This window comes from Solanum pennellii, chromosome 11 (assembly GCF_001406875.1).
Source record: "Solanum pennellii chromosome 11, SPENNV200".
In the NCBI taxonomy this organism is placed as follows: Eukaryota; Viridiplantae; Streptophyta; class Magnoliopsida; order Solanales; family Solanaceae; genus Solanum; species Solanum pennellii.
The window spans coordinates 11,389,589-11,412,431 of record NC_028647.1 but is presented as its reverse complement, the minus strand read 5'-3'; the positions used below and the strand labels follow the sequence as shown (position 1 = coordinate 11,412,431).

Sequence of the window (22,843 nt, the reverse complement as noted above, 5' to 3'; positions counted from 1 at the left end):
ACTTGTATAAATACCCCTTCTCATGGAACATAAAAATATATTGAAAGACATAAAAGTCTTCACTTCTTTCTCAAAATCTACAAATAAAATTCAATCCGTGAACATAAAGTGAAAATCAAATAGTTTGTTTCCCCTGTAAGAAAGGACATTGTGCTGCACAGTATTTCAATTTTCAACAATCTGACAGTTCACATTCATGAATATTCAAATGCAGCATCGACTAACAAGAGAATGAAGAAAAGAATTAATGAAAACAAAATCAAGAAAATAAGCACCGTAAGTTAAAAGTGTACCTGTAATGAGATTGATGCATCAAATAAAGCATAAGGTTGAGCTCTAAGAACAGCAGCATTTTCTGCATGAACTTCTTCCCGAGTTAGTTCAGGAAATGTTGCTCCCAACCAAGAGATTGCCAAATTTGAGTTTTTCACAGCTTTTGAATTCGCTGATTTCAGACCAAACATGTGAGCATCACTATATAACTCCAGTACAGATTCCCATTTGTACACACTGTTCCAATAGAAAGCAGCTACTTTGGTGAGATTAAGTGAAATATTACGACCTGCTACTTGCACGGGCCAAAAATAGCAACACGGGGCATAAGGAGAAACATATGCAAATTAGAAGTCTTGATGAGAACATGAAAATGAGACACATGGGAGGAGGAATAATTGCTCTAAGGGAAAGGTAATAGTCTATTAGACCTCTTATACAGACACACGAGTATCAAAATATTAGGAAATTAACCTATAAGTTGATCAAGTTTACAAGTGAGCAAATATAAGAAAATGACAGAAGCATTATGGAAAAAGATATTTTGTCTTTTGTCAACTAATAGAAGGACCTCACAAAAATTAATATCACTTCACGACCATCATATTTAAATTTCTGTTCATAAGCATCTCCTAACAAAACCTCAAGATTAGCAGCATTATGATCTCTGGCAAATTACCTTCCAAATGGAACAACAGGACATAAGATGTAAACTGAGCCATCACTAAACAAGATGAAAACCTGCATAAAATAATATAATTACTCAACTTTCACATACAAAGCTAATGATGGTAAAACCACTTGATCATAACCACCACTGCCAGAAGATGGATTTTATAAAATAGACAGTAAATCTGCTACTATATAGTGATACACTAGTTCCATATATTGTTATCACCAAACATATCAATGCAGCTACGATTCATAAACTATTACCATGCCATTTCTTTTAATTTTTATCATCCCACATATTCACATAGTGAAAAGATCATGATTCACTGATGAAGTATATTCTTTTAAGTCCCCAAAGTTTGTCAACAGGGCATCACCACAGTATACCTGAGCTTATAACTCTTATAAGCACTATGTCTATAATATAACGGGAAGGTGGTAAAAAATTAAACTAAGAATGGCTCAATTTTGCACAGTTGAAGTAGTTAGTGGGCTTCAGATAGGAGGAGATGTGTCATGGCGGCTGTGCAGTAACAATGGTTCCTTCCAAGTTAGTGCAGCTTACAGAATGATGAACCTTTTTTTTTAACTTGGAAACGTTCCATAATGATGAATCATTCCTATCAACTACTGGCTTTGGAAGCTCTTGGAAAACTAAAATAAGACACAAAGTAGCTTGTTTTGTGAGGTTTAGGCGAAGGAAACCGTCCTTAGACAGGACAATTTGATGGAAGAGGGAACCATTTTCCAGATGTTTCTTCTGTGGGGAAAAGGCAGAGACAGTAAATCCTCTATTTCTACAATGCAAGGTTACAGGACAGATTTGGAGAATATTTTTGCATATCTTAGACTATGCCTGGTAAGGTTTCAGAGGCACTGCTGGCAGGAAGTAGGTGCAAGCAAAAGACAAAAGTTGATGGAGAATTGTCCCTGCTTGCATCTGGTGGACATTTAATCTGGAAGGAGAGACTCTAGATGTTTGAGAATGTGGAGAATAATATGCAGAAAATCAAGCTGATTCTGTATTCATCCAATGTTTTTGGTGTAATTAGATATCCTAAAATGGAACTGCTTCAATGATTGATGTTTTAGATTCAATTTAATCATAGCACAGTAGAATTTGTAAGCTCTCTTGATTATATGATTTTAGTACAACCCATGTACTGTTTTGATCATGATTTATATATACATATACACTGTTACCAGTTGCAAAATAAGAATAGAACTTACACTGAACCTGTCCCACATATGATCACCCCCAAAAGAAAAATCGACAGGGCAGATTGCTGTAGCATTGTGCGAACTGCCAGGCTCCACGGGCTGTAGATAATACTCCTGCTCTGGCTGGCCAAGGGCCGAAGACAAATCGAAAACCCTGAACACAAAGTAATACATAAGTAAATATAGCACAATGTAATTTGTCAATAAGTAGAAATAACACAATTCTCCAATCAGCAAGTGATTTAACATGCAACTGATATATTAAGAAAGTCGTAGAGAACAAATGGAAAAAACTGTCTCACTTGTGGAAAACAAACAAAATGCTACACAGCTATTCAACAAGCTCTGAGCCTCTGACAACTACAAGCCCCAAAAATATTGCCCCAAAAATATTGATCACTTGTACATGAACACTCTGAGAAAAGGGGAGGGGAAAAGAAGCTACAGTGTAGATAAACGTCAGTGAGAAGTCAAGAGTTTGAGAGTGAACTCAGCTTGATTATTCCCACAGGCTATTGTTGTTTAAATAGCTAACTATACATGTCCTAAAAAGGAAATCAATATCAAATCAAGCTAGAGCGAATCTAGGAGTAAATCAAGCTACCCACTATATTTAAACATAGGCTATAGAATATTCCTAGGATTCTAACATTCCTCCTCAAGCTGGTGCATACAAATTAAATGTATCAAGCTTGTTATATACATAACTTGTTCTGGGACCAGCTAGGGACTTGGTGAATATGCACGCAAATTGATAAATTGACCGCACGAACCTTGTGTCAATATCTCCGGAAAGTACCTTTTCTCTAACAAAATGACAATCAATATTTGTGTTTGGTCCTTTCGTGAAATATTGGACTCGATGCGATGTGAAATGCAGCTTGATTATCGCACACAGGTTCCATTCCTTTGGTATCTCCAAATTTCAATTCCTTCGGTAGTTGCTTGATCCATATGAGTTCACAGGTTGCCACCTGCAATAGCCTATAGCCTGATATTCTACTTCTTCACTAGATCTAGCAACCATATTTTGTATCTTACTTTTTACAAGACACCAAATTTTGCCCAACTAGAACACAATATCCATAAGTGGATCGTCCGTCAAAGGATGACCCTACCCAGTCTGCATCTGAATATCCAACAATTTTCTCATGTCATCGATCTTCATTAAGAAGTCCTTTCCCTGAAGCAGATTTTATGTATCGAATAATGTGAATAACTGCATCCAATGACTCACAAGGAGAATTCAAGAACGGACAGACGACACCAACCGGGAAGGTAACATTAGGGGTTGAGTCACTATGAGATATTCAACTTTCCTACCATATCTTCCTCGATCGCTAAGAGGCTCCCCCTACCTGGTAGAAGTTTAACATTTGAATCCATTGGAGAATCAATAGGCCTACAATCCGTCATCCCTATCTCTTCAAGAATATCAAGTGCATACTTCCCTGGTGAAATGGCAATTCCTGATTTGGATTGAGCAACTTCAATGCCCAAGAAGTACTTCTATCGACCAAGATCCTTAATCTGAAAGAGCTGGAAAAGATGATGATTCAATTTGGTAATTCACTCATCATTACTTGTGATAACTATGTCATCAACATACACTACCAAATACATGCACAAACCTGGACTAGAATGACAATAAAACACAGTATGATGTGTCACTTCATACCATGTCAAACTCTTGAATAATCATGCTAAACTTCCCAAACCATGCTCGAGGACACTGCTTCAGGCCATAAAGTGCTCGTCGTAGACTTCACACATGCTGCTAGACTCCCCCGAGCAACAAAACCAGGTGGTTGCTCGACATATACCTCATCTTCGAGATCTCCATGAAGAAACCGCAACCATGGATAAAAAGAGAAAACTGAAGCAATCTTGGCCAAGGGAAAGAAAATATCACCGTAGTCAAGACCAAAAATGAGCTTTTAGGCAATCAATCTATCCATCAGGGCAAACCTCCACAGTATATACCCACCGTATATACACACCGATAACCAACTGTAGATTTATCTAGAGGTAGAGAAACAAGCTCCCAAGTACCACTGGAGTGTAAGGCAGACATCTCTTCCATCATGGCTTAGATGAGAAAGAACTACACATGTAGTCTTACAAATGGACACAGATGATAGTGATGATACAAAGGGAGAATGAGTTGGTGACAAAAGATGATAGCTTAAAAAGTATAGATAGGATTAGGGTTACGAGTTGAGCGATTACCTTTTCGCGTGGCGATGGAAGGACTATGTAAACAAGTGGTGATTACCTTTGGGGTGGCCCAGTGGTTTGAGCTTGGGACTTCCATGTTGGAGGTCTCAAGTTCGAAACCCCTAGCCAGTGAAAGCAAGGGGTTTGGCTTCAAGGTCGAGCTCGTCGCACCAGGCTTGCCTGGTGCGGGTTAACTCTCCTATGTGATTTGCAAGCTACTGCATAGGAGCGAGGGTTTTACCCTGTGCACACCCAAAGGGTTGAAGCTGCAGGTTTTCCCTTGTCATCAAAAAAAAAAGTCCTCAGCAGACAATGATTATGGCAGAGGGCGTGAATCATCTGGGCGCGAACAACGATGATAGGTTAATAGTGGAAGGACAAACTATGGTGGATCACCAAAAGATGGAAGTGGTAGAATGTCAGAAATGTCTAATTGTTGAGTAGAAGAGGATGCAAAGTAGGTTTGACCTTCAAAAAAAAAAGTAACATCAGCTAACATAAGGAAGGTATCGCTGGAGTTCAGATGAGAAGCATCGATATCCCTTATGTACCATTTAATTGAGAAAGACATTTAAGAGCACGGGGAGCGAATTTTTCTTTTTATGGAGTGCCTATATGGACAAAGCACATGCTCCCAAAGACATGTGGTGGAAGAGTGAATAAGGTTGACTTGGAAACAAAATAGAGTGTGGTACCTTATTATGAATAGCATAGTAAGGCATACAGTTAATCAGATAACAAGAGGTGAGCATTATGTCCCCACAAAATCGCAATGGAACATTTGCTTGTATGAGAAGAGTGTCTGCAGTCTCAACAATATGCCTATTTTTTCTCCCTGCAATCCAATTTGTTGTGCAGTGTATGGACAGTCTGATGAAAATATCCATGGAAATACATAAATAGTTTAAATTGAGATGATAAATATTCGCGTGCATTATCACTACAAAAAATGCAAATAGAAACACCAAACTAGTTTTTATTTCAGCACACAAAGTTTGAAATATGGAAAATAGTTCAAAATGCTCTTTCATTAAGTACACCCAAGTGAACCTTGAGCAATCATCAATGGAAGTAACAAAACCTTCAAAATCCAATGTAGAATTGAGTCTAATAGGACCCCAAATATCACAATAACTAAATGAAAAGAGACTACGCACGATTATTAGGACTATGTGGAAAAGTAGCTTGGGTGTGCTTCCCCAATAGACATGACTCACAATCTAACTTAGACAATTTGGACAAGCTAAGTACCATCTTTTGAAGTTTGGATAAACTAGGGTGTCCCAATCATCTATGGGTTAAATCAAGAGAGTCTGAGATTGACAAACTATAGTGGATTTGTGAGAATTGAGATAATAAAGTTCATCTTACTCATGCCCTTCGCCAATCATCCTTCCCGTACTAAGGTCTTGTATGACAAAGAAGTCACTAAAAAAGAGGCAAAACAATATAAAGCCTAAGCCAAACAACTTATTGGAAGAGGCTAAACGGACAACCAAGGACAAAACGAGCATTATTTAGAGCCAAGAACGGTAAAGATTGGCTTGACCGACTCCGACTGCCATGGTCTGAGAAGTGTGGTGGATTGTGAGATACAAGCAACATGATTAATAAGATTACCAACTTGGGCAACAAAAGTTATTGATGCAGATGTCTGCTTACTCGCCTGATACGGAAGAAAGTCATTGTATTCTACCTCGGGCAGAGAGAACAATTGATTGGTGGGATTACCAATGTATTAAGTTTGAGCAACATGAGCATTCTTTGGTTTACCATGTAGAGAGTAGCACACATCACGGGTATAACCCAATTTGTTATAATAACCACATCTTGGTCGTTTCCCATGCCAGCCTCCATTTCGATTTATGGTCAGTAATGCAGTTTGAGATGCTAGGACAAACGAATGTGCAGGTGGTACTAGATGACTAGATGACATAGGTGGTGCTACTAGTCGTAACAATAGAGCAAGTAGGTCAATCCACAATGGGAACAATAAAGTTAGCGAAAATTTGATCTCGCAATAAATCAAGATCAAATGGAAGTCCAACAAGTGTAACAGCTAGAAACATCTTCTGACACTGCTCTAATTGCTTCTCAATATTTGGAGTAGCGAGCATTAACTCATTAATTCTCCATAACCACTTAACCTGTCCAAGATAAATTGACATATCCGAGTCCTGCTTTTTAAGGTTAGTCAACAGAGAAATCACATTATAAAAGCTGGATATGTCATTTGTATATTGCCCACGAGCCTTTTCCCAAACTAAGAAGCAAGTTTGGAATGGTCGAAACAAAGGCATCAACTTTGAATCAATAGATTCCCATAACAGACTACACAATTGAGCATCAATTTTCTCCCATTCGCCCCTACATTTTCCAGTAATATTCTTGGCCTGTTTAACCAAATGATCTTGAGCACCTTGTCCCTTGCACCATAAGTGAACAGAGGAGGACAAAGATAAATAGTTTGCAGTACCTTATAAAGGTTTTGTGGTGATACCATGGTTTGGGTTGGTGGAACTCACAGATTTAGTGCTAAGCAATCAGATCCGAGAGACATGAAAAATTGATCTTTAAGTGTTCAAAAATAAAGTAAATTCTGGGGGAAAACCTGAAAAACAGATCTGGAAAACTAGAGAACTGCTTGCTGTCTTGCCGGAAAAAGTTGCTGGACAAAAAACCTGCCAGAAAAGTGGCTGAAAAACACCACAAACTGTGAGAATTCCGATCGTAATAGTGGTACTGGTATATGCACAATACCCCTGGAGAGTGTCGGAGTTGCAAAACAGTGGAGGTTTTGTTTGGAAAAAAAATTCTCAGCAATTTAGTTCTCTTATATTCTTGTTTTCTCACTAAAGAAAGCTCTGATACCATGTGAGAAGACAAGAATTTGAGAGAGAACTCAGCTTGATTATTCCCACAAGCTATTGGGGTTTAAATAGCCAAGTATACATGTCCTAAAAGGAAAGGAAATCAATACAAATCAATGTCAAATCAAGCTAGAGTAAATCTGCAGTAAACCAAGCTACCTACTATATTTACACATATTTTATGGAAAATTCGTATGATTTTAACAGTGTCGTTCTATGCAATGGAATGGTTCTACTAAACCCAACATTTGGACTCCACATTTAAATGGATCCAAGTTGTCCGAGTTCTAACCTCTATCAACATGCATTACTGCAAATGAAAAGAGCTTCGTCAATTTGTCCAAATGAGCAACAAGACAGGCCAAATTACTGACAGCTCACTTCCAGATATAAGGTTCTGTCCTCTTTGCTATTTGTTGATACTCCTAATATTTTTCGGCTCATCAAGTCTGAAAGGATTAGCTTCTTGAAAGAAATATATTGAAGTATTGCATCTCACTTAGAAATTTTAGAGAGCTTTCAGATGGCCACAAATAGACTCATGTAACAGACCAAAAGCAGCATGCTGTTCCCATAAGTCTTTTGTTTTAGAAAACCTACCTGTACAACTTAGGGAACTATTTATTTAGAGATATATCATTGTCATTTGAGGGTTTGAGCTAACAGAAAGAGGTTTCAGTTCGTTCTATCGTTTCCATTTGGGTTCACGTTAAAATGTTTGCCAAAAGAAGCAGATCATGGACAATTAATCTAGTTTAATAAGCCAAATTGAATGACATGTTTGCCGTGAAGAGTTCCACGCCACAATTATTTTCCCATGTGGAAGTGGCATATATATTGAGAGCTCAACAACCATAAAGCACTATGCACCAAACAAAACCTTCCACTAGAACACCATGTCCCGGTGATATAAAACACCATATCTCTTTTCTGTTATTGCTTATAAATTCCTTTTCATGTGTACTGCAAGATGCACTTTCTTTTGTACTAATTGCCTCTGGAAAAAGATTAAAGAAATGCACATAGTATTTTCTGAAAGAGAAAGGCATGGGTTTTTTTTCTTGTTTAGTATCCAACAATTTAAACAAGCAAATCTTCATTTAGTTTAGAATTCCATCTACTCCTATAAATTTCAAGTTTGTGAAATCCTTCTATTCTCTAATAACCAAATTATATCTACCGCAACATGCTTTCTCACATGGTCAACTTTATGTTGAACTTCCAAGAGGGATTTCAATGTCGATAACAAGAGTTTTGTTATGACAGAGCAACCGAAACAAGTGAAACGAACATACACCTGGAATATCATCTAGAAGAAAGCATTAGGTGAGATACGGTTAATTACATGAGTGTACCCCATAAAAGCTAAATAAGTAAAAGCAACTACATGTTCTAATTGAACTTTGATTTGTATCTTTATAGGTTCACACTATATGTAATTATCTTGACATCGGCAAACAAGACAGCATTCAACGATCAACACTGATCATTCCAGAAACTGCATACTTCATTCGTTTGTGTATAATTTCCAACTTAATAATATTGATATAATTTAACAAAAACTCTATACTCCAATGTCAGGCAATATACTATCAACTTGACTACATGACTCCGAAACCAAGTGCAACACACATGTCGAGAGACTAGTCTTATTAAAATGTCTAAAAAACACAGATTGAGCAACTCTTTTCAGGTTTTCAACATACACCACTTGAGAACTGTATCATCAAAAATCCTTAATTAAATTTTCAACGAAGAAATAAGTACCTGAAAACCGAATCAGAAGAGAGAATTCCAAGATGGGTGTCACTGTAAGGGTGCCAACAAACCTTCAACGTGCGTATTGCATTGTTTCTGTCAAAGTAGATCTCTGAACCAACTAGAACTGTCCTGTAACCGGCAACAGGAAATGAACACATTTAATGTGACTTCAAATGCACCACAACTGATTATCAGAAAACAACATAATTACCCTCAAATATTGGTACTGAAGAAGTAGCTATCATGTCTATTTTGTTTTAATCTCCTAATACATTTGAGAGGATAATCTGACTGGTTTACTCAAGGATGACAGTAATAAATATTCTTGAACCATAGAAAGAGACTCTTGACATAACCTGATATTGCCCTTTACAGAACAGAATGTAAGTTAGGAGGTGCAAATGAAACCTGCAGTTAATGACTATAAAAGTCCTCTATTTGATATTAAAATACAATCTAATTAAACCAAACCAGAGATACTTTGAAAAATATATATTTAACATTTTTTTAATAAGGTACATAATATCATCAGCGTGAGTTAACTCCTATATATAAGCAGTGTATCAAAAGGAGAAGAACCTACACGAGTATAATTCTCTAAAAATGACAGTTTTATACAAAAGGAACCTCCTAGGTGCACGAGAGACCAACTAAAAACAATTGGCAAATTCTTAAATACCAAAATTATTTCATACCCCCTCAACAGTTCATATTTCTCTCTTTCCACTACTCCCACGTGATGACCAAGGCGGCAACATTCTATAATCTCCGACTTTTCTTCTTTCTAATAAAAACCCAAATATGTAATATGTCCTTTACGGAACCAAGCATCACCGGTTGCACTCCAAGCCAATTTGATATAAACCATTTCAAACATGCGGACACCAGGGCAAGCTAGCCTACTGCACAAAGAAACCAACAAGGGGTGTGATGAACAGCACAACTTTAATGCAAGTATTAGTTGATCTACATCGTCGCCTATGTAACCATCAATAATCACCGGCTAACACATGTAATAATTTTCTTCCTTATGTAACACGTGTTCTCAATTGACAGAATTACTCCATTGATGCTAACAAGACTACCTTTCTAGGCATCATAAGAATACTGAATCATCCTTTAACAAAAGCTTGTGGTGGCATAACTTTACAAAGAACGCACCATCACTTCTTAGCTCTTACCCTCCCTCTCCGTGGTAGCTCATGAACGAATTCTCTATTTTTAGGGTATGTCCTCCAATGTTTGAAATCCATCAACCTCTTATTCTAATAAATTCCTCTTAAACCTCAAGTTTCAGTGAACCATCCTATCTTGTGTCATTCAAATCCGTTGCGCTATCATCTCATTTTGGCTCAAGAAACTGTGAGTTGGGGAGGCTTCTTGACATGTTCAGTCCAACCACAACCCTAGTGACCTTAAAGCTAACTTTGCTACCACCCTTACCCTATATGTAACGATGCCACTGAAGTCTTCTCATTCCTTTATGTTGTTCCACCAAGGATAGCATCCATACGACAATTTCATGTTTCCAGTCCTCCATCCCCTTCCACAATAACATATTTCCTTCTGATTACCTCCTTCTATAATATCTGGTCCTCAAAAATAACCCTATACTTTTATGAGACTGTCTTGTTGGAAACTGAAGTCAGTCACTGCCAGGATGTCCTTACTCTCTTAAAGATGTTATGGTCTCCCAACAAACTAGATAACACGATGAGTACCTTCTATTGAGTCTCATTGGAAATTCTTTTGAAGCCATTACAACTTCCCTATACTAAATGGAGCCTGCAAAAAAAATATGCAATATGTGGGTATTCTTGATATTGTGCTCTTGACTAGTGCTTCCTTCACCCTTTTGATGAATGTCTCTTTTGTCACCCTGCTAGTCACCTTTCAAATCTTTTAGTTACTGAATCTCACACAACTAGCCCTAATTTGAAACACCCAATGGCAATCCTATGTAAATGGTAAGGAGAGTTTTATACGTACAATTGCACTTGTGGTAGGTGTTCAACATTGTCCACCTCATCCATGAACTCACTTTTTAAGTGTTGATCTTGAGCTTTAACACTACTTGGAATTCTAAGAAGGTCTATTTCAAGGAACTCAACTAGAAAATATCTTAACATATATCCCCATTAGATATACACTGGTATGTCGTCAGCAAATAATAGGTATGTGATCATCACGCAACTATGTTCACTAATCAAGGCTGAGAAACTCTAACCTCCCGTTACAACTTCATCTATCATCCTACTTAAGACTTCCATCATCAAATTGTACAACATAGAAAATAATGGACTCCTTACCCCAAGCCTCACGAGCTTGTCCACCTGCAATTCAGCACTTGTATAAGGTGGTCACCATGTCCACCTCGTCCACTTAAATGATCTTAATTTTTAGTGTTAATCTTCTTCTATGACACTACTTTGAATTAATGAAGGTCTAATTCAAAGAAAACAACAAGAAAATATCTTCATCACGTACACACTAGTATGTTAGACTAATAATCTTCGGGGTGGCCCAGTGGTTTGGATTTGGGACTTCCATGTTGGAGGTCTCAAGTTCGAAACCCCTTGCAAGCAAAAGCAAAGGGTTTACCTACTTCGAGCTTGTCGCACCGAGCTTGCCTAGTGCGGAGTACCTCTATTATGTTGTGCGCACCCAAAAGGGTAGCGGCTGCGAGTTTCCTTGTCATCAAAATAAAAAAAATCAACCCATTTCATTAAGCCTCCAACCAAGCTTTTTTGCATACTAGCTAGGTTCTTCACCAACCTTCAATCTTCTAAAACTTCTTCTACGTCAAGTGTTGGCCAAGTCAAGGCTTCCTTGTAAATTTGACTTAAATTTATGGACTTCTAGAGAGTAGTATGAGTCACTCTCGCCCAGTGTTTAGAAAGGCGAGCACCTCATGGCCAATGGCGAAAGGCGAGGCGAGGCGACGGGTTTTTCGCCTATTTCAAGCGACGCGTGTCGAGATCAAAAAGCGAGTGAAGGCGAGGGCTGAGTGATGCAATAGGTGTTGCCTTTTTTTGTTTTTTTTTTTAAGCCAAAATGTTAATAATTAAAAAGCCAAACAATCAAATTAGGGTTTTTGCGTATTTTTTCAACTTATGTCGCGACTGCTCCTTCTCAACTGGAGACTTGAAATCGACTGGAATTAAAGTTGTTGCTACTACGATTGGAAACTTGAAGTCTACTGTCGCGACTGCTCCTCTTCCCCTCGCGTCTCTTTCCTCTTTCGCCGCACCACTTGAAATCAATCCCTCGAAGGTAACTGCTCATCGCACGATTGTGGCGGCTGCTCCTCTCTTTTTTTGCTTCTTTTCAGTTCTTCTTCTTGAGTTCTCTTCTTCTTCAAGAGTTCTTCTTCTCTTCTTTTTTCGTTTCTTCTCATCATAGTAGCTTGTTGCATTCTCTGACAATTTTTTTCACTGCTTACTTCCTTCACTACTTGTCGTCTTTAATTTATTTATTTTTAATATAATGATGTAGAGGATGTTGATCTTCAAGAGTTGCATAGTTTTGAAGAAGAATTGAGTTTTAGAGTTCTAGTGTTGTTTTTTGAACTATTGGGTCTTTATAGTTCTAGATTTTTAGTATCTACTATTCATTTTTGAATTGAAATATTTGCTAATATATTACTGCTATTGTCCTTCTCAAAATATATTATTGCTATTGAGATTTTGGATATTTATATATGCAATTAAATATTTATAATTTTTTGTATTAATTGGTGCCTTGATTCAAAAACGCGAGTGCCTCGCCGCTTGGCGAGGCAGGCCCTTGTCGCCTTTTGTCGCCTCTCCCGTCCAAAACGCTGCCCTCGCCTTCCCTTCATTCAACCAAGGGATCATGAGAAATTCAAGAAAAGGACAGTTAGAAAGTGTGTACAAAATGTGTACAGATAGAAAAGGATAACCTAGGTGGCTCCCTAACTGGGTTGTTGGATATCATTGGAATATCCCTCATGAATGTGTAAAGTTGACTCGTCGAACATTTTCACCTTCTTGGCACATGTCTCCTCTAGCGAAGTCTTGACTTCTTGGGCAATTTGGTCATGCTCACCCAAACGTTTTGAGTTCAGAGATGTAGTCGATGATCAAAAAGGCTTGTCAACGTTGTTCTTTTCTCTCTCCTCCATCTACCTAGCTAACAACTAGTAACTTCTTCCTTTTTTTGTCAAGTTCTTGAAAAAATTTTGATAAAGTAATTAAATGATATTAGAAAGCATCAAGAAGATGCAAAGTCACAAAGCACAATGTGCAAGAAAGCTGCTCCAAACAACTAACAACTAGTGACTTCTTCCATTTTTTGTCAAGTTCTTGAAAATTGTAGCTTTTCCAAGGTAAAAGAAGAAAGACAATCCAAAAATCATAGAGAACAGTATGTCTTCTGAATATGCAAACAGATCGAAGGCATAAGGAAAAGGATCATAGAAGGGTAACAAATTGAGACTGGGAGTAGTAAGACAAATTGGTATCACCATTATTGTAATTGAATATGCTACTTGAGATTTCCGGTCATAAAAAGTAGAAATGGCTTGTGCAAAATGCATCATACCGTTTAATTGAAAAATGGCTTGCTCATTAGCACAGATCCCATTACCGCTCATTTATGGCATATCAGGATAACTATACCATCATTTTATATATTCAAACACTTCGATTTAAAATCAAGGAGAATAAGCCTATTGTCTACCGAAAACCTCGAAAAGCCAAATTTTGCAATTACTTGCCATTTTTGAGCTTCTAACACACCCAAAGTGCTTCTCAAATATAATATTTCTTCCAAAGAATCCCAAAAACAATTTTTTACAAAGATTTAGGAGCCATTTAGGTGTGACCTCATATCAATATCATCATTGATAAGCAATAGCTAGAACAAGAAGATAACCTAACAGATGGTATTACCCATTGCAGACACGTATAAATCTGACCTGCCTCTTGCCCTTAAATTAACAAAGATATCAGCATGTACTTACAGATTCACAAGTCTCTTGATGAATGAGAAATCCCAAAAACATTAATAGCAAAGAAAACAAAGTTCTCATAAAAAGCCAATAATCGTAAACAACACTCAACAAGCTGGGTATCCTAGAATACGTAGCTTGCGAAGCCATTCCAAGAGGAAACTACATATGCTGAGATGCAAGATCAAGAACAGTTCTCAAAAACAAATGCTACATCCAAAATTAATTTTTTTTAAAAAAAGGGAAAGATGGTTTCAGGTAGCTATACCAGAAAATTCATAATTTCCTCCAGCCAACCAGGAATAGAGTGCATATGACTGGTTAAATACATACGGTGCTTCCGAACTCCGAAGATAAAGGAGAATGTACATTTCAAATGACACATAGTAACAAATTACAATTAACACTATTGTTTTTGAAACACACTGGAATGCAAAGAAAACATAACCATACAAAACCAAAATGAGGAAGTTATACCGGCAAATAATTGTACTTTCTTTTGTCGAAGTCCTCCCATAGAGATACATGACGTATAAACCATCCAAGCCAACTAGGAACAGTGCTGATCCATTTCTGTTAATGGAAATTCGTTGAACCTCAGAATTCAATTGCACATCAGCTTGCAGTACCTAAGCAACAACCAGCACCATCAAATACGTAGCTAGAACAATTAGTAGCTTGATATCAGGTAGAAGTGGTACCAATGCACTTAAAATATTGGTGATGAATTCGTTTCTCCCTCTTTTGGGTTTTTTTTTTTGGAAACTGGTAAGATTCTTTTGGGTTTTTAAAATAAGGGAGGAACGAGAAAGAATGAAAGAAGTGGATTGAACATTGGGGCTGAATTGAATATTTGTTAATCAGATAGGAATGGCGGTGTGGGGCTATGCAAGTTAAAGGTGCAATATAAGTTGAAAATCAGTCAAACCAGTATAGGTCAACTATTGTTGTCAGCTTTCAATCAACTAATTAATCCCTATATGTTACAAGTAGATTGTTGAAAATGTTATAACCCTCCTCTATTCGAACAGTCAACTTCAGTTTGCTAAGAAAAGTAAAACATAAACATGGAATGGAGATTTGTACATAAGAAGTTACCTTAGAGGGAGAAGCTGCAAGGAGAGAAGTAGGATCGGGTTCGCCCAATCGAACAGAGAGTCGATGCAGACATGTTTTGTAAGAGTCCCAAAAGTAGAGACGAGAAGCTCCGTCCCAAGCTAAAAGATTTTTGGGTAATGTCAAGGCCCTGTCTCCATCCCTATCCCTATCCGGCGGAGTAGAAAAGACAGGGTGGTGTTGTAAGGGTAGCCATTCCACATCTTCAGATTGACGGCCACCATCCTCCTCCTCGAAATTGTATCTCATACTCCTTGGATTCTCCCGCAAAACCAAATGTAAATTGTTTATTGTCTTTTCAAAAATATGTGAGGGGTTCCTGCGTTGAGCATGGGCCCAATCTGGAGCAAACAATGGGAAACGGAAATCAAATATATAAAAAGAGGCTGACAAAGAGGATCACCAACCGAGTGCAATGAGAAAATTTGATGACATGAAGAAAAAATATCTATTTGTGTGATTGATAGACACTGCAAGTTTGACATTTCCCAGACAAATCAATCCAAAGTTAGTTGGGGGGTTAATGTATTTAGAGGCCTAAATGATGTCACTGTTAACAACAAAGATCAAGGTATATATTCTTCTTACTATCTTATTGACATAATCCATTTTATTATCTTATATATAAAGGAGTGACTCTCACAAGTCACATATAACCAGAAATTTGCAAAGATCTGTCACTGAAGTTATAGCAGAAGAATTCAGGAACAAGAGGTTAATTCTGTACTTGAGCAAGAGGAGAAGTCGATCTTGATGACCCAAAAACTATCGATGGAGCAGTCTATCTTAAGGACTGGCTTTCTTTCATGACCGCGTACATACTTTATAAAGTAGCAATAAACGCTTAGTTGAGGATCATGACAAAGAAGCACCTACTTATAATGATCAATTGAAATACAAAATGATCAAATCAAGAACCAAAAAAATGGATTTTTTATATGCAGAGTACTACTATCGAAACTTGTTAATATCAAACTCACACAAAAAAAGCTCCAATAAACAAAGCAGACAAAGACAAGAAAGTAGAGACTCCGAATACAGTAGCCTTAAAACTCCAATAAACAACTCAGTGACTAATCCTGAATTCTTCGGAGAGGATCTTTGCAGAACCTGCATTAGTATCCGAACTGTAATGTTGGGCCAAACCATGCTTAAATTAAATTCAAAACTTTAAGATCTAATCAGTAAGTTCTCATGCTTAAAGGTGACATACATAGCCATTTAAATGAAGAAATTCGTACCTGAGATGAACCTTAGCAGACCTATTTAATAAACCAAGATCACAAAGCTCTAAACTGACTAAACCGATTTGTAGGTGTTGCTCGGCGTCCCTGCGTCGCTGGTCGGAGCTGCTGCCTCGCTGGACGCCGTCCAGCTCTTGCTGACGGTTGTTGGTTGCCTGAAACTCGCCGGGAGAAGGGAGGGGACGAGCGGGCTGTCGGCTGGCGTGCTCCTCGCCGGCGCTGCTGTTTGCTGCTGCTCCTAGCAGGACTTCTGTGGAGAAGAGTCGGGAGGGGGAGAGAGGAAGAAAGAAGAGAGGAGGGAGGAAGAGGGTGGCGCCGGAGCTGCTGCTTCTCGCCGGAAAAATGGAGAGGACGAAGGTAAAGGGGAAGGGGAGAAGAAGAGGGGGCGGTTGGAGAGAGGAGAGGATGAGGGGAGAGAATGGCGGCTGCCAAGGAGCGGGGAGGAAGAAGAATTTATTTTTCCGTCGAAGGTTATCTCAGCATAAGAAATTTATTTTTCTACCGATTGAATCGTAGTACAAGCAATTTAATTCTCATGTTTAGGGATACGTAGGCTGACTCAATGTTTAAAAATTCAACTTAGTGCAATTACTCCTCGTTCTATTCCCAAGTTTTTTCCGTCTCTCCATAATATGGCATAGAGATCATTTTTGAATTCTTTCAAAAATCGTGTGTCAAATCAAGCATCTCAAACTACAAGTGACTTGAATTTTCATATAACCTGATATGCAGAGAACCTAGTATCGGGATTTGTCCCTAACCTATCAAAGTATGTACCAAAATCTTTTTTATAAATTGAATTTGTCAATTTTCTTTGTCCAGGATTTCTTTCTTCGATCCTACCCAAAGAAAGGAACTAACTATTGACACCCAAATTTGATCATCCACAATATAGATAAATCATCGAGCTTGTTTAATTTCAAATGACTTAAAATCATTAGTTTTATAAAATTTAAAATACTTTTTTTTAATTATTCTTATTATGTATTTTTGACATTTTAAAAATAAAATATATGTTTTTATATAATTCTGTATATAAGTAGTACATGTTATGAATTTTCAAAAACTTCCAAGTTTTGAACCCCATAAACATGTTCATTATTCAGTTTTTGCTTCTAGAAAAGAGTACCATCAATCTTTGCCTGTTTTAGTCTAGTGAATAAACAACATATCCAAAACTAAAACAAAACACCCCACCAAACCCCTGCAATTTTGGAGGATCAGAGCAGAATAAAGTCAGAAGATGCCTTTAGTGATCAAAATAAGGTCAAAAGATGTCTTTTGAGGTAAAAAAGATAGGTAACAAAACTAGCATAATATATAAACATGTATGTCATCTCACTAAACTTCTGGCATATATGTCTTTCAAGTTTACAAATTACTAGAAGATACATAAACTTGTATAGAGTTAAACAAGTAGACATGCATCCTACTTAGCGTACCATCAACATCCTACTTGGCGTCACATACAATAAGTGCATCTCATTGTTCAACCTTATACATGTTTAAGTATGTGCACGCTCAAGATTGAAGGACATGGATGCCAGTTGATATCTAAAACTTGTAAATACAAAAAAAGAAAAAAAAAAGATAGATGTGAAGAAGTACAAACCAAGCATAAAGGCATCCTTTTTCCTCGCGTCGACGTTTGACATGCTCAACATAAGACATCTCTTGATATTGTGGTGCATCCATTTTTCTACTTCTTCTCTAATACTTCAACTAAAGAGAGAGAGAGAGCTTTTGCTGTACAGTTTGACAAGATTTTAGTTTTTTAAAAAAATACTTTCAGTAAATGGTTTATAAAGACAACTCAAAAGTTTCTGTAGAGTATGACACATGATTTGTCTCAATTGTAATTTTAATTAGAAATTTGGATTTGGTCGTTTTCAATAATTACTACTTGTCTTCTCGTAATTGGCCAATGTACATATCTTTCTCCTTTTTTCATTAGACATTATTAGAGTGTCAACTTATTCATACATTACCAAAAAGACCTAATGATTTACACTCAATAATTGTTGATTCCCTTTGTATAAATTTCTAGCTCCCCATCTTCGGAGAACAAAGTAAAAATAATTGTTGACCTTTGTATAAATTTCTAGCTCCGCCATCTTCGGAGAACAAAGTAAAAATTAGTAACATCAGTATGATAGAAAAGATTGGTATTGAGTCCCTGTCGTAGGGTAGAGAAAAATGAAACGTGTAGCATTAGTTGTTTCCACAAAACCTAGAAGGATCTATCATAGTTATCTCAAATGACACATATGTGAGGAAAGACTACAGGTTTTAAAATATTAAAATAACAAGTACTCCCCTACTAATCATCACTTCATCGAAACTGCAACTTTTTTTTATAACCGACAATTGTTCAATGAACAACAATATATCTAGTGTAATCCCACGAGTGAGGTATGGGATCGTACAATGATTTTACAAAAAATTGCTCATTCAACAGACATATGATCTCAATCAGCTAAAAAAGTAGTGTAGCTGGATTACTACAGGAGGATACTGCCAAGTTCAATTATTGCTGTACATTACGTGATCTTCTAAACTCGTTTTTCACGTTGAAACCTCAATTATCATATTGAAGGATTCCTCTCTTTTCTGTTGCAGTTACCTGAAAAAAACACAAAAAGTCAGCCTAACTTCATTCTAAAAATATTATTTATCAGGCTCGTATAGTTACAGTAGTACTACTGATGCCTCATTAATAAGCACCACAATCATTGTAGTGATATCTTTTTTCAGGATTGTTGACATGTTACTGCTTATGAGGAGTTTGAAACTGATACAAGTTATCGTTACAAGCTAACAAGTTCGTAGTTGGAATTCTGATTATTACTTAGGTTTGAAACAGAAACAAGTTAAGTGTAACACAGCTAACACCAACAAACACTTACAACTCATGGATTTGTGTTATAAATCCAACCAGTAATAACATGAGATACTCTTCAGCCAAATGAACTCGAGAATTATGATAAATTGACTCTTGAATTAGGAAATATGAACCGTTAGGATAACAGTATTAGACAGAACATTGTAGAGACACACATTATTGAGATAATGCTTCCTTCCTGTTTATCCTGTTTTCTCTTGGACAAAGCTAACATCAAACAAAAATAATTAGGTGAAATAACAGACCTATCAGCCAATATACCTGGACCTGTCTTATAATAGGAAAACGAAGTTGTTCAGTCACAGATGTCCACAATACACAGAACATCCTTGTGTCTAGCGAAAGTGAGAAGCTTTCCCCTGTTCTACTGGGTCACTTGGAATATGCTTTACGCGAAGGATATCCCAGAGAAATAATACTGTGACTTGTGTTCATTCAAGAAAATTCACATATCAGGTTGTAAAAACATTATCAATCCCAATCCAAAAATAATAAGGGACCGACAATGAGTCCACAGGTGGAAAAAAGTATATATCTTGATTAATTAAGCCTGTCGAACTAGAATTAATCAAAATTCATCACAATACCTAATATTTCCCTTTCAAGAACACAATCAAAATAAATTTACCATATTAATCAAAACACCCTGTCAATAAAAAAGGTAACAAAGATTCTTGTTGTCTGATCATGTGATACCAGAAATAGATTAAAAGTCAAGTTGCCATTTTTATAAACACTCTCTTAACTGTTCTGGGAACTGTCCGCCCACCAGGCAACAATTTGGAAAATCAAATCTCAATGTTATTACTTAAAAGGCGTCAACTATATTGAATCATCTTTATTTTATCGTTTGTTAAATTCGTCCTTCTTCACCAAGGACTTTGCCAATTTACACTAGCACTCAGTTAAATGTAAGGATGAAAAAGTACAAGAAGTATACCAGAGATGCTTGAAAACGGGAAGTCATAGTAGTATTGACAGTGGCGACCTTCAGGATCACAATAGGGAGGGCCAAGCACATCTAGCACGGCGCAGGCTGTTTTTGCTTTGAAACAATGCATATTACCACCATCAGCTGGGTATAAGATAGAGGTCTTGCAAGGAGCTCTAAACGCTGAATTCATCTTCACTTTTGCTAGACGAATTCCAGTAGTAGATTCCCCAACTCCATCTGATAAGGAAATAATCACCAATAAGTTAGGCAGGCCCCTTTGATCCTATTTTTTCAAAATACATTAGAAAGCAATTGGATTTGGTTCATCAGGGAGATTTTCAAATACAACATCTTCCGTGACAAGTTTAAGACCACACGATTTAAAAAAAACTATAGATACCTTCAACAAAACAATCTCCAGCTAAAAAGACTTACTATCTAAAGGCTTAGCAACTGGTGTTGGTTCAGCAGGGAGGTTGTCCACCCAGTCATACGACTTAATGTGCATTTCTCCAAAAAGAAGCTTACTAAAAACAGTCATTCCAGGATGATCATGAAGTGGAATGACAGCTGATGGGGGCAAGCAGAAGATACCAATCTGCCAAGTAGGCAAAAGATCTTTATAAGCCTAAAAAACGAGACATTGAAGAGAAGATCTTACATACAGAGCCTGATTCATTATACTGAAACAATGCACTTTAGCCACTTACCGAGAATTTATCACACTCATGGAGGTGCAGGTACGTTATTGTAGGAGGTCTGTCATATCTTGTTGACTTAAAGTATGGCATGTTCGGTCTCAAGCCAACGTCTGCTGCAGCCATGGTATCTGCCGATCATATGCGTTGGTAAGTAATTACATTGTGTCTAAATCAAAACAAAATGGAAATTTGCATTCACATCAAAACAAACTAGAAACTCATAAATAATCACGTCACCCCTCCTCAAAAAACCTTGAACAATCACAAGCAAGATAAACTATTGAGAAAAAAAAAGTCTTAGCAGTTATTTTCCAATAAAACATTTAGAAAATAGTAGTACACACCAAATTTAGAAAAAAAACAGTTGTATTTATCCAAACAGCCCTCATAAAACCCTCAAATAGCAAAGCAAGGTAACCAGAATCTGTCGTGCTAAAATTGGATATCATCAATCAAAATTGTCTAACACCGTAATCACCATACATTGATGATTAAACGTATACCCCAAATGCAGAAAGACATTCAACTCGGAGTTCCTATATGTCCGCTATAAAACTAATGAATCAAAATCACATGTAACAGTTCAATTATTTCAATTTTTGGCACACATTACGCATTCCCCTCTGTTTGGGAATTAATTAAGTAACTCAATTGGTTGACTATCTAAACGAGTTCGATTCCCGGCTTGTAATCCCCACCCCTTTTGTAATTCAAAGAAGACAAAAATTGGGTTAAACCGATTCCAAAAATGGTTATAATTAACAATGCCGGATCATGTACCTTGTCAATCAAATATGGTACTTTGGTCCACATATGCACTTTAGAATAAAATAAAAAAGGTAGATTATGACGCCACAGCAATTCAACATTAAACCTAAATTACTCGAAAAGAAAAGTATACCCAAAACTTCCTTGAGACGTTCAATCTTTTCTGCAGATGGTACAACACCAGGACCACAATTAGCAAAGGTTTCTTTGCAAGTTTCATAAAGTCTTTGAACCGGGGAAATCATCCTCTGTCTTCTCCGATTCTTCTTCGAATCGCTATACTCCCTTCCTCTTGGTTCACTCACATTTTTCTCAATCCTCATCCTTAGGATTAACAACAACTGCAAATTGAAATCACCTTTTTCTCTTTCAACTGGAAAAAACTATGATCTGGTGCTTAAATATCTAGACTATGTTAATGTTTGATGATGTTGGAGTTGAGGGGGTTAGTTAAATTGTATGTTATTACTGAGTATAAATGAAGAAACACAGCGGAAAAAACTAAAACCAGGGGCTATTCCCTGGATTTCCTATGGGCTCTGCCACTAGACTTTTTTTTTTTTTAATTTAAATTTATTCTTTCCCAAACCCACTTTACTTACTTTTGAAATTGTCTTCCACCCCCTAATCTTTTTCTTTTAATTTAATCTTTTACCCATTTCTTTTCTTTTTTACCGCTAAACAACGTGTTTCTTTTGTATTTTTAATCAACAATTTTGAGAATTTTTTTTATTAAAAAGATGCTTAATTTTTACGGACAGTACATGATATAATCCTGCAAAAAACGAATGGATATACGGAAATGAAAATGGATACATTGAACTTCTTGAAACTGAAAAGCCAAGCTTCAACATAAAGTTTTTGACAAAATCCAAAAGAAGTAGAGGTCAAATTGTTTTTTTGGTAGTGCAAGAATTGGCAACTTTGCAGTCATGGTGGTTAATAATAAATCAATCTGCACGCGACAAGCAAATGGGCAGTTGACAGAGCAAAAGTGACATCCAAGTTGAATGTCTAGTATATCGCTAATTCAGTCCTTCTCCATTATGTTCTTTTAAGACTACAGCTTTAAGTTGAATACTCAGACACATGCATGAAATTGGAATACTTTTTCTTACGTAACTTTAAAGAAGACACTTTATGAATCGAGCCATGAGAGTTCTTGGCAATTCGAAAACGAAGCAAATGGCTT

The 22,843-nt window shown here is 37.0% G+C and overlaps 2 protein-coding genes across 3 annotated transcripts in view; both read right to left on the bottom strand.

Moving 5' to 3' along the window:
- The window catches only part of LOC107004603 (nuclear pore complex protein NUP88), a 28,338-nt gene extending 11,467 nt beyond the window's left edge, over window positions 1–16,871 (bottom strand). The window contains exons 1-7 of one of the 2 annotated variants that reach the window (XM_015202867.2): window positions 16,344–16,871; window positions 15,085–15,443; window positions 14,464–14,615; window positions 9,021–9,143; window positions 2,176–2,320; window positions 953–1,014; window positions 294–510 (exon numbers count right to left, since the gene is read on the bottom strand). In XM_015202867.2, coding sequence (XP_015058353.1) covers window positions 294–510; window positions 953–1,014; window positions 2,176–2,320; window positions 9,021–9,143; window positions 14,464–14,615; window positions 15,085–15,351 — 966 coding nt within the window. In that variant the 5' untranslated portion in view covers window positions 15,352–15,443; window positions 16,344–16,871. The remainder of the gene's footprint in view (window positions 1–293; window positions 511–952; window positions 1,015–2,175; window positions 2,321–9,020; window positions 9,144–14,463; window positions 14,616–15,084; window positions 15,444–16,343) is intronic. The other variant, XM_015202868.2, reaches the window with a different exon arrangement.
- A 1,103-nt stretch (window positions 16,872–17,974) lies between these two features.
- Window positions 17,975–22,177, bottom strand: LOC107003659 (plant cysteine oxidase 2-like). The gene is made up of 5 exons (XM_027912808.1): window positions 21,785–22,177; window positions 20,893–21,011; window positions 20,618–20,780; window positions 20,189–20,419; window positions 17,975–18,969 (listed from the first exon to the last, which is right to left on the bottom strand). The coding sequence occupies exons 1-5, from the start codon at window positions 21,972–21,974 to the stop codon at window positions 18,932–18,934; spliced, it is 741 nt and encodes a 246-aa protein (XP_027768609.1). The 5' UTR covers window positions 21,975–22,177; the 3' UTR covers window positions 17,975–18,931.
- Window positions 22,178–22,843: the final 666 nt, after the last annotated feature.